Source organism: Canis aureus, chromosome 36 (assembly GCF_053574225.1).
Source record: "Canis aureus isolate CA01 chromosome 36, VMU_Caureus_v.1.0, whole genome shotgun sequence".
Lineage (NCBI taxonomy): Eukaryota > Metazoa > Chordata > Mammalia > Carnivora > Canidae > Canis > Canis aureus.
This window is the reverse complement of record NC_135646.1, coordinates 20,344,274-20,357,298: the sequence shown is the minus strand read 5'-3', so window position 1 is coordinate 20,357,298 and position 13,025 is coordinate 20,344,274. Positions and strand designations below refer to the sequence as shown.

Here is a 13,025-nt window from a genome sequence, read left to right as displayed (position 1 = left end):
ACCATGTCTTCTTTTTCCATATACCTGTTGATGGACATTTGGGTTCTTTCCATAATTTGGCTATTGTTGGTAATGCTGCTATGTGTCTCTTGGAATCAGTATTTTTGCATTCTTTGGGTAAATACCTAGTAGTGAAATTGCTGGGACATACGGTAGCTCTACTTTTAACTTTCTGAGGAACCTCCATACTGTTTTCCAGAGTGGCAGCACGAGTTTGCATTCCCACCAATAGTGTAAGAGGGTTCTCCATTCTCCGCATCTTTATGAACACCTATTGTTTCTTGTGTTGTTCATTTAGCCATTCTGGTGTTGAATTGTATAAATTATATATTTTGGATATTAACCCTTTATCAGATACGTTATTTGCAAATATCTTCTCCCATTCCATAGGTTGCCTTTTAGTTTTATTATTTCCTTCGTGCACAGCTTTTTAATTGATGAAGTCCCAAAAGTTTATTTTCTGCTTTTGTTTCCTTTGCCTCAGGAGACATACCTAGTAAGAAGTTGGTATGGCTGATGTCAAAGAAGTTACTTCCTGTGCTCTCCTCTAGAATTTTAATGGCTTCATGTCTTACATTTGGGTCTTTCAGCCATTTTGAATTTATTTTTGTGTACGGTGTTAAGAAAGTGGTCCAGTTCCAATCTTTTGCATGGCTGTCCAGTTTCACAACACTATTTGTTGAAGAGATTATCTTTTCTCCATTGGATGTTCTTTCCTGCTTCGTTGAAGGTTAATTGAACATATATTTGTGGGCTCATTTCTGGGTTTTCTATTCTGTTCTATTGGTGTATGTGTCTGGGTTTTTTTTTGTTTGTTTGTTTGTTTTGTTTTGTTTTGTTTTTTGCCAGTATACTGTCTTGATTATTATAGCTTTGTAATACAGCTTGACGTCTGGAATTATGATGCCTCCAGCTTTGCTTTTATTTTTCAAGATTACTTTGGTTATTTGGGGATCTTTTGTGGTTCCATACAAATTTGAGGATTGTTTGTTCTAGCTCTGTGAAAAATGGTGGTGGTATTTTGTTCCCTATCATTATATGTGTAAATTGCTTTGGATACTATAGATATTTTTAACGATTTTTGTTCTTCCAATCCATAAGCATGGAATGCCTTTCCATTTATTTGTGTCATTGTCAATTTCTTTCATCAGTGTTTTACAGTTTTCAGAAAATAGATCTTTTACCTCTTTGGTTAGGTTTATTCCTAGGTAACTTATGGCTTTTGGTGTAATTGTAAACAGGATTGATTCCTTGACTTCTCTTTCTGCTGCTTCATTATTGGTGTATAGCAATGCAACAGATTTCTATACACTGATTTTGTATCATAGAACTTTACTGAATTCACATATCAGTTCTAGCAATTTTTTGGTGGTCTTTCCAGTTTTCTATATAGGCTATCATATCATCTGCAAATCATGATGGTTTTACTTCTTCCTTGCTGGTTTGGATGCCTTTCATTTCTGTTCTCTTGTCTGATTGCTATGGTTAGGACTTCCAGTACTGTGATGAATGTAAGTGGTGAAAGTCAATATCCCTATCTTGTTTCTGATCACAGAGGAAAATCTCTGTTTTTCTTCATTGATGATGATATGAGCTGCAGGTGTTTTGTATATGGCCTTATTATGTTGAGGTATGTTCCCTCTAAACCTGCTTTAGTGAGGATTTTTATTATGATTGGATTGTGTATGTTTTTCTACATATATTGAGAGGATCATATGTTTCTTATCCTTTCATTTATTGGTGTGGTGTATCACATTGATTGGTTTGTGACTACTAAGCCACTTGCAGCCCAGGAATAAATCCCAATGATTGTGGTGAATGATTCTTTTAATGTACTGTCGCATTTGATTTACTAGTATTTGTTGAGAATATTTGCATCCATGTTCATGAGGTTCTCTTTTTTTAGTTCTCTTTTTTTAGTGGAGTCTTTGGTTTTGGAATCAGAGTAGTGCTGGACTCATAGAATGAGTTTGGGAGTGTTCCTTCCATTTCTATCTTTTCTAATATTTTGAGAATAGATATTAACTCTTCTTTAAATGTTTGATAGAATTTTCCTGGGAAGCCATCTGGCCCTGGACTTTTCGTTTGTTGGGAGATTGATTGCTGATTCAATTTCATTGCTAGTTATCAGTCTGTTGAAGTTTTCTGTCTCCTTGTTTCAGTTATGGTAGTTTATATGTTTCTAGGAATTTATCCATTTCTTTCAGATTGTTCAGTTTGTTGGCATATAATTTTCATAATATACTTTTATAATTGTATTTCTGTGGGGTCAGTTGCTGTTTCTCCTCTCTTGTTTGTGATTTTATTCGGGTTGTTTCTCTTTTCTTTTTGATAAGTCTGGCTAGGGAGTTTATCTATTTTATTCATTTTTTTTTTTTCAAAGAACCAGCTCTTGGTTTCATTGATCTGTTCTACGGGTTTTTTTAGATTCTGTATCAATTATTTCTCCTCTAATCTTTACTATTTCTCTTCTTCTGCTATCTCTAGGCTTTTTCTAGCTCCTTTAGGTGTAAGGTTAGGTTGTTTATTCGAAATTTTTCTTGCTTCTTGAGGTAGGCATTTAGGGTATATACTTCTTGCTATGACCACTTTTGCTACACCTCAAAGGTTTGGGATCATTGTGTTTCCATTTTATTTTGTTTCCACATATTTTTTTTTATTTCTTCTTTGATTTATCCTGGTTGATCCACTAATTCTTTAGTAGCATGTTGTTTAACCTCCATGTATTTGTGGTCATTCCAAATTTTTTCTTGTGGTTGACTTCAAGTTTCATAGCATTGTGTTCAGAAAATATGCATAGTATGATCTCAAACTTACCGTATTTGTTGAGTGCACATCCCATGTGCACGTGAAAAGAATGTATATCTCTGCTGCTTTAGGATGAAATGTTCTGAATATATCATCTAAGTCCATCTGGTCCCAAGTGTCATTCAAAGCCATTGTTTCCTTGCTTAGATTATCTGTCCATTGATGTAAGTCAGGTGTTAAAGTCCCTTACTAGTACTGTATAATTATCAATGAGTTCCTTTATTAAAGTTTATTATTGTTTTATATACTTGAGTGCTCCCATGTTGGGGGCATAAATACTTACAATTGTTAGATCTTCTTGTTGTACAGTCCCCTTTATTATGATATAGTGTGCTTTATTTCTTGTACAGTCTTTGGTTTAAAATTCAGTTTGTCTGATATAAATATTGCTACTCTGGCTTTCTTTTGACATCTATTTGTATGATAAATGTTTCTCCATTCCCTCACTTTCAATATGCAGGTGTCTTTAGGTCTAAAATGAGTCTCCTGTAGGCAGCAAATAGACGGGCCCAGTTTTTTGTTTTATTTTTTATCCATTCTGACACCCTATGTCTTTTGATTGGAGCATTTTGTCTATTTGTATTCAGGGTAATTATTGATAGATATGTATTTAGTGTCATTTTATTACCTGTTTTGTTATTGTTGCTGGTGATTTTCTCTGTTCCTTTCTAGTCTTTATTACTCTTGGTCTTTCCTTCCCAAAGAGTCCCCTTTAATATTTCTTGCAGGGCTGGTTTAGTGGTCATGAACTCCTTTAGTTTTTGTTTATCTGGGAAACTCTCTCTCCTTCTATTCTGAATGGTAGCCTTGCTGGATAGAGTATTCTTGGCTGCAGATTTTTTCCTTTTAGCACTTTAAGTATATCATGCCACTCTCTTCAAGCTTGCCAATTTCTGTGGAGAGATCTGCAGCTAGCCTTATGGGTCTTCCCTTATAAGTTAGAGACCTCTTTTTTCTTGCTGATTTTAGGATTTTTTTTTATCACTATACTTTGCAAATTTAACTACAGTATGTCTTGGTGTTGGCCTGCTTTTGTTGGTTTTTATGGGAGTTCTCTGTGCCTCCTGGATTTAGGTGTCTTTTTCCTTCCACAGCTTTGGGAAGTTTTCAACTCTTATTTCCTCAAATAAACCTTTTCCCTCTTTTTCTCTCTTCTTCTGGGACTCCTATAATACAAACATTACTATATTTGAAAGAGTCACTGAGTTCCCTAAGTCTACTCTCATGATCCATAATTCATTCTCTTTTTTGTTCAGCTTCATTATTTTCCATTATTCTACCTTCTATATCACTCATTCATTTCTCTGCTTCTTTCATTCTTGTGGTCATTACACTTAACCTTTCAAATTTCAGTTATTGCATTTTTCATTTCTAAGTGTTTTTTAATTCTTTTATCTCTGAGGTAAGGGTCTCCCTGATGTCTTCCATGCTTTTCTCAAGTCTAGCAAGTATCCTTATAACTGTTGCTGTAAATTCTCCATCAGACATATAACTTACATCTGTTTCTATTAGATCTCTGGCCATGACCTTTTCTTGTTCTTTCTTTTGAGATGAATTCCTCCATTTGGCATTTTGTCTAGGTCTCTGTCTTCCTCACTGGGTTAGAAAAGCCAGTTATGTTTCCTGCTCCTTAGAGTAATGGCTTTATGAAGAAGAGGTCATATTATGTGCAGAGCCTGGCACTTCAGGGAGTGTCTCTGGTGTATGCTGTGTGTACTTTGCTGCTGTTTTTGGCTGCTCTGTTGCACAGGTCAATCATTTGCAGAGGTTCTCCTTGCTTGCAGTAGGGGGATGTTCAGATGTTGGACAGAGTTTGGCGAGTTTTAACTAGGGATATTCTGATATGCTTGTTAAATGAGACCTGATGGCACTTCCACTAGAACTGAAGCCTTGTAGAACTCTTCAGTTGGTAGACATGGTGCATGTGGGGGTTTCTGCTGATCTTCTGAGGAAGGGGCCTGCTGTGCTGGTCTTTAGGCACACTTACCCAAGAAAAGCAGCACCAGCAGAGTGCAGGGGGGTGGGGATGGGACTTGGTGTAAGCAGGTTAGGCAGCTGGGGTTGGCACTGTGATATTCATTGAAGTTTGTTCCTGCTGGGAGGTGGGGGAGGGAAATGACACCAACCAGCTCCTTTGTCCCCAGAGTTGGGATTCTGTGCTTGCTGCTCTCAGGGAAGTACTCTCAGAAGAGTGAATAATTTCCCCTTGTTTAACCCAGGCATTTTTCAGATCGCTGTTTTCATGTTATTTGTCTCTGGGTTGCCTGCCTGCCTGATTCCACTTTGGGCTCTATCCCAGCCAAGCCTGCTGACCTTTAAAACTGCAAATTTTAGAGCCCTGACATGATGGGGACTTGCACTGGTCTCACTGTACGGGAACCAATGTAAGTTTGACCAAGAAGGGCAGTCACACCAGAGTTCAGGGGCATGGGATTTGGAGGAAGCAGGCTAAATAGGCAGTGTTCCAAGTTCACTGTCCTCAGCAGGTGTCTCTGCACCTATGCTGAGGGATGGGGGAAGGAAAGGTGCCCACCAGTTCTTTTGTTCCCAGAGAGGCAACTCTGCGCATGCTACCTCTTACAGGAGCACTCTAAGTAGAGTGAATAGTCTCTCCCTGTGTGCCTTAGTATTCTCTCCAGGAACAGGGTAGCACCTTTAGGTCTCTATCCTAGCCAAGCCCATGGACCTTTAAAACTTTAGTTTTTGAGGCCTGCTGGTTGCAAAAACACAAAAATCTGCCCCTTTCATTTTCCCGGCCTATGGCTTTAGGGAAGTATGCTCCTGGGATGCCTTGGTGGCTCAGCTGTTGAGCGTCTGCCTTTGGCTCAGGGCATGCTTCCAGTCCAGGGATCGAGTTCCATATCAGGCTCCCTGTGAGGAGCCTGCTTTTCCCTCTGCCTGTGTCTCTTTCTCTCTGTGTCTCTCATGAATAAATAAATAAATCTTTTTTAAAAAGTATGTTCCTCTCCCTCTCTCCTTTCTTCTTGACCAGGGCTTACTCCCCTCCACAGCACCTATGATCCATTTCTCCCCCAAACTATGTCTTCATACTTCCCATCTTCCTCAATGTGGCCTCTTCTCTCCCTCTAGTTATGCAGTTTGTTCTGTCCATCCTCAGGTAGATCTCTTGGTTATTCAGAATGATTTGGTAGGTATCTGGCTGTGTTCAAGGATTGAGACAAGCCTAGGATACTCCCACTATGCTGCCATCTTAGCTCCCCCCTCATATAAAGTATTTATAAAAGTATTGGGTTAATTATATAGGACTGGTCTACACGAGTAAACTGAAAAGTATAGTTCAAAGTAAAAACAAACCATTTTTTCTTAATTTATGCATTTATTTTAAAATTCCAGCATAATTAACATACATTATTATATTGGTTTCAGGTGTACGATATAGTGATTCAACATTATATATATTATTCAGTGCTCATCACTTTAAGTATACTCTCAATCCCCTTCACCCATTTCCCTACCCACTTCTCTTTTGGTAACCAACAATTTGTTCTCTATGTTTAAGAGTCTGGTTTTTTAAATTTGTCTCTTTTGTCCTTGTTTGTTTTGAAAGTATAACAAACCCATTTAAAAACATATAGTAATATTAAATAGTTTTTTTAAAGGCTCTATTCAGATACAAATTTAGGAATATAGACTTAAAGAGAAATAGGAGACCCAATCATCTTAAAACAATTTCTCCCATTTTAAAAATGAGAAAAATCCAGAAAGGTTAATGACTGGCCCAAGAGCAAGACAGAAGTGAGCAATAGGGAAATAAGTCCTGTTTTCTAAGCATTGCTTTAAAAAAAAAAAAAAAAAAAAAAAAGACATACTATAGGGATGCTCAGTGGGTTGAGTGGCTGACTCTTGGTTTTGCCTCAGGTCACAAGTTCATGGTCCTGGGATAGAGTCCTACATTGGGCTTTGTGCTCATCAGGAGTCTGCTTGTGGATTCTCTCTCTTCCTCTGCCCTTTGCTCAGCTCTCTTTCTCTCTCAATCTCAAATAAATAAATCTTTTTTTAAAGATATACTATAAATGATCTTTCTAATCCTATGTTTAATCTGACACTGTTTATAAAGGTTCTTTACCCTTCAGAGGTAGCTGGATCACTGGCTTGTTTCACATAGCCTCTTTTACATAATTTTCAAATTGCTCTGGCTTTCCATGCCTGAGTTGCTTCATTTGTAAAATTAGGATACTACTGTGAACCCTATACAGTTGTATTAAGATTAAATAAATATATGGAAAGTGTTTACAAAGTTATGAAGATTAAAAAAGGCAGTATCAGGGACACCTGGGTATCTCAGTGGTTAAGCATCTGCCTTCAGCTTAGGGCATGATCCCGGGGTCCTGGGATCAAGTCCTGCATCAGGCAACCCATGGGGAGCTTGCTTCTCCCTCTGCCTATGTCTCTGTCTCTGTCTCTCTCTATGTCTCTCATGAATAAATAAATAAAATCTATAAAAAATAAAAATAAATAAAAATTTTAAAAATACAATATCAGATAATGGCAAGGAAAGTGTTGAAACATCTTAGTACCTATTTCTATACTTTCATTTTGAAAATGGCAAAATTAAGGCTTTAGTAAAACAAATGATTGCCTAAGATCACTGAGTTAGTACCAAGGCAGAGGTGAGGTCTAGTTTATCCCCTCATTAATATTAATACTCTACTATTTGATAGAGTATTTTCTCTTTTTAAGGAATAGTTAGAAATAATACAATAAGGAGCTGGTTTGTAATTGTATCAGATTTACTCTAAAAGTTCTACAATGGTTAGAAGAATCCAAAGGGTATTAGAATAAAAGTTTTGTAGGAATCACATTATGAATACCCAAGCATTCCACTCTTCTAAGACGTCTTATTACCCCTGAATATTATTCCAAAATATTTTTCTCTAGAATAAATAATAATTTAGGTGTACTTTAAAGCTTTCCTGACATTTAAAGTATCAGTTCCTGCAACTGACATCCTATGCTCCCAAATGGCTTCCTGTACCCCAATTATTAGAACTGCTATTAATGTATAGAACAAATGTATAAACACATATACATTAGTGTACATATATATAAATACAAAAACATATGCATGAAGCATTAATTTCTAATCATCTTTATTTTGTTATATTCAACTATTCAAGTAAGCAAAATTTTCCTTTTAGGGTAAAGGTCTGTTCTAAAAACATTCCTGCCAAACACACTTTCTTACTTTTGCCAATCACACTTTCATTGGATAACCCATGAGTGGGAGTGTTGGAGAACTTTTGCATGTTACAAAGAAATGTGCTTGCTTGCTTATCTTTCCTGTCAAGTGTTTTAGTTATCTTCTTATTTTCTGTTCATTTTAATTAGATTACTGCAATCTACTCTGGATGGATATTCAGTCACTACATGATTTTAACTATTAAATATTAAAACATTTCTGTACTAATTTATAAAAAGTTGCTGCCTCAAGATGTTCAAATGCCCATCTTACATTCATTGCTTTGGTTACCTGATTCCCTTAGAAATCTACCATTTTCTTTGATCCCAGTCAAGCATAGTAGGGGTCCTCCCAAAATTCTGACCCAAATTTGGTTGTTCCATGTTTATGGATGTTCTAGTGTTAAATATTTTGATTATCTCCTTTGGGTTTACTGTTATGTCATATATGTCTTCATAATGATATCACCTAATGTCTCTTTGAATCAGAAAAATTTCTTCACTAGGTAGATTTATAGGGTAGATGAAATGCTTATAAACATATATTAATATAATAAATGGTTAGTAATATTATAATCATGTAAAATAAGTATTATCCAGGATTTTAAGGTGACCTATATTTTGCTTTGTTTGATTTCCAATTAATATTGTAATACATAGGTTTTTTTTATCTCAATAACCATAGAACATCATGATGTAATTTACATTTTTTGAGGAAAGTCTTGATAGTTATTACTTTATGTGAGTTCATATTCTCTCACTGAATATTTGAAAATCTAAACAGTATGTATACAATAAAAACTTACCTACAGTATTAGGACAATTTCCATTTCCATTCTTGGGGCTAATGGAACAAAAGGTACTCTGAAATAAAAACAGAGAAAGTGAATAGAAAAGTAATTAAATATCAATATGATTTTTAAATAGCATTATTGATAGCTATAAGTAACAAAATGAGACCCAATGTTATCAGTTGGCCTTGTATTAAGGAATTCATTTACAATTTAATCAGTGAAACTAGAGGTAGTAAGATAACTTGCATAGCTGAAACATTGTATTAGTAGGTTGTTGAGGTAGGAAATGGCAAGCATTTTTTAAAAAGTGGCATTATTTTGTATATCACTGACCTCTTCTTGTCACTCCAAACCATAGGAAACAAAAATGGTAACTTAAAAAGATAAAAATAAGATTAATACCAAAGACAGAATACAGCAAAAAAGGGAGAAGTGACATTAAGGAAAATGGTGGAGTAGGGTGCTCAGAGAATTGTTCTCTTCACTGAAACAAATATAAACCGTCAAAGACTGAGATCGACTATTTCAAACTCCAGAATCTAATACAAAACTTAGATCATCCAGGGGACTGGTCAATAAAGGAAAGGACAACTAAATTTTGATGTTTAAGAAAATCTGTTGGCCAAAGATACAGGTGTAGTGAAATGACAGGACATCTGCACCCCACTGTTCATAGTAGCAATGTCCACAAAAGGGTCAAAACAGTGGAAGGAGCCACAATGTCCTTCAACAGATGCATGGATAAAGAAGACATGGATATATATATGGAATATTAATATTAATATATATGGAACATATATATGGAATATTACTCAGAAAGGATGAATACCATTTACATCAATGTGGATAGAACTGGAGGGTATTATGCTGAGTGAAATAAGTCAGTTGGAGAAAGACAATTATCATATGGTTTCACTCATATGTGGAATATAAGAAATTGTGAAAGGGACCATAGGGAAAGAAGGGAAACTGAGCAGGGAAAAATCGAGAGGAAGACCAACCATGAGAGACTCCTAATTCTGGGAAACAAACGAATGGTTGAAGAAGGGGAGGTGGGGTGGGAGAAGGTAACTGGATAAAGGGCATTAAGGAGGGCAACATGATAAGGTGAGCACTGACTGTAATTCTATATGTTGGCAAATTGAATTTAAATAAAATATTTTTTAAAAAAGAAAATCTGTTGGGTCATTAGCTGGCCACTGAGATAATGGAACAGTCCAATGACTAGCCACAAATGACAAGGAATATAGTCTTCACTAAAAAAAAAAAAAAAAAAAAGGCTTGGATAGGTCCCTAAAGAAACAAATGACTGCTGCCCTCAAAATCAATAGCAGTAACCCCTGGAGAATGAAGAAAATCTAATTACCGGAATTGCATTATAATATTCAAAATTCCCAATTTTCAGCAAAAAATTATAAGCCATATGAAAGAAATATAGAAATATACCCATTCATAGGGGAAAATTAATTGATATAAATAACTTTAGAAAAAACTCAGATGCTGGACTTACTAGACCAAGATTTTTAAACAATTTTCTTAAATGTGCTCAAAGAGCTCAAGAGAACCATAGACAAAGATAAAGGAAATCAAGAAAATGATGTATGAACAAAATGAGAATATAAATAGACAGAAAATATAAAAAAGGTATCTGAGTATCTGAAAGAACTTTGGCACCTTCAGATGTACCACTATACATTTTACAGAAATCACAGGAGAAGAAAAAGTGTTGGAAAGAATTTTTGAAGAAATAATGGCCGAACACTTCCCAAATATGACAAAAGGCATAAATCTACACATCCAAATATGGATGGAGCTTAACATGCTCCAAGGAGGATAAACTTGAAAGAGATACATGCCAAGACATAATATAAATCAAACTACTAAAAGAAAAAGTAAAAACTTAAAAGGAGCAAGAAAGAAGAAACTCATCACATACAAAAATTCTTCAATAAGATTAAGAGTCAATTTCTCATCAGAAGCTATGTAGGTAAGTAGACAGTAGAATGGCACATTTAAACAGCTGAAAGAAAAACCGTCAACTAGAATTCTATATAACAAGCAAATTATCCTTTAAAAATTAATAAGAATTAAAGCATTTTTGGGTTAACAAAAGGTGGGGGTGTTTGCCACTAATATTTCTGCTTTACAAGAAGAAATGCTAAGAAAGTCCTTCAGGCTGGAAACAAAGGACACTAGACAACAACTCAAGCCCATATTAACAAAGAATTCTGGGAAAGGTAATTACATAGGTAAACACAAAAGCCAGTATTATTGTACTTCTGGTTTGTTACTCTTTTTATTTCCTACATGCTTTTAAAAAATATTTTATTTTTTATTGGACTATAATTGACATATAACATGGTAATACTTTTAGATGCAATTAATATATATATATGATATGCAGATCATATGTATATACACCAGAATGATTACCATAAGTTAACATCCATCACCACACAGTTATAATTTTTCTGTGATGACTATTTTTATGTCAACAACTTAGCAACTTTCAAATATGCAATAGAGTATTATTAGGTATACTAACCATGCTGTACACTATAGCCCTAGGACCTACTTATAACTGGAAGTTTGTGTCTTGACCACTTTTACCAATTTTGCCATCCCCTACCTGCCACCTCTGGCAAATACCAATTTGTTCTATGTATCTGTGATTCTTGTTTGTTTCTTCATTTGTAGATTCTACATATATCAGATAATAAAGTATTTCTTTCTCTGATTTATTTCACTTGGCATAACACCCTCAAGGTCTGTCCATGTTGTTGCAAATGGCAAAGTTCTTTCTGTACTATGGCCAAATAATATTCCATTGTATATATATACACAAGTTGTTTATCCAATCATCTGTCAATGGAAAATTCTGTTGTTTCATGTCTTGGCTATTGTAAATAATGCTGCAATGAACATGAGGGCGCAGTTATCTTTTCCAGATAGTGATTTTGTTTTCTTTGGATAAATACCAGAAGTGGAATTGCTGGACTATATGTTAGTTTTAAATTTTTTGAGGAACCTCCATGGTCTTTTCCATAGTGGCTACATCAATTTCTCTCTCTTCCTCTTCCTCCTACTACCCTTTCCTCCCTCCCTTTCTCTTTCTCCTTATTCTTTTGTAATCTCTACCCCCAACGTGGGGCTCAAATTCACAACCCCAAGATCCAGAGTAACATGCTCTTCTGACTGAGCCAGCCAGGTGCATTCTACTTATTTATTATTATTTTCTGTGATAACAACACTTAAGATATACCCTCCTAGCAAATTTTTAAGTAAACAATACAGTATTATCAACTACTGGCATTGTGTTGTACAATACATTTCCAGAACTCATTTATCTTGTATAACCTAAACTTTGTACCCTTTGATGAATACCTGTTTTTCTCCTCCAAACCCTGGCAGCCACTATTTCATTCTGTTTCTATGAGTTTGAATATTTTAGATTCAGCATATGTTATCATACAATATTTGTTCTCTGTGTCTTGCTTACTTCACCTAGCATAAAGTACTCCAGGTTCATATTGTTGCAAAAAAGAATTTTCTTCTTCCTCATATTAATATTCCATTGTATGTATATACCAAATTTCCTTTATCCTTCAGTAGACACTCAGGTTGCCTCCATGTCTTGACTATTGTAAATAATGCTGTAATTAACATGGGAATACAGATATCCTGGTTTCAATTCCTTTGGATATACACCCAGAAGTGAGATTCCTGGATCATATGTTAATTCTATTTTTAGTTTTTTGAGGAACCTCCATACATTTTTCTAATGTGACTATACAAATTTGCATTTTCATTAACAATGTATAAGAGTTCCCTTTTCTCCATAGCCTTACCAGTATTTATCATATTTTCTTTAGTTGGTTTTAGATAAATGCCAGCATAGCAGGTATGAGGTAAGATCTCATAGTGGTTTTGATTTGTAGTTCCTTGATGATTAACGATGTTAAACACCTTTTCATTTACTGGCTGGTCATTTGTATGTCTTCCTTCTAGAAATGCCTAATCAGTTCCTCTGCTCATTTCAAAAATCAAGTTATTTGGGTTTCTATGCTATTGAGTCATAGGAGTTTCTTATATATTTTAGATATTAACACTTTATCAGATATGGCTTATAAATATGTTCTCACATTCCATAGTTTACTTTTTCATTTTGTTGGTTGTTAGCTACAGTAATCAAGCCAGTATAGTACTGGCATAAAAAAACAGACA

General features: G+C 35.2%; 1 protein-coding gene and 1 long non-coding RNA gene across 18 annotated transcripts in view; one reads left to right on the top strand and one right to left on the bottom strand.

Annotated features, from left to right (window-relative positions):
- The window catches only part of CATSPERT (catsper channel auxiliary subunit tau), a 132,599-nt gene that overhangs the window by 56,063 nt on the left and 63,511 nt on the right, over nucleotides 1-13,025 (bottom strand). For all 17 annotated transcript variants that reach the window (XR_013373133.1, XM_077885409.1, XM_077885410.1 and 14 more), the window contains one exon: nucleotides 8,814-8,871. Coding sequence is in view for 16 of the 17 variants with exons in the window: in XM_077885409.1 (XP_077741535.1) it covers nucleotides 8,814-8,871 (58 nt within the window). In the remaining variant the exon portion in view is untranslated. The remainder of the gene's footprint in view (nucleotides 1-8,813; nucleotides 8,872-13,025) is intronic.
- Nucleotides 1-13,025, top strand: part of LOC144306115 (uncharacterized) — a 39,136-nt gene that overhangs the window by 12,162 nt on the left and 13,949 nt on the right. The window lies entirely within an intron of this gene.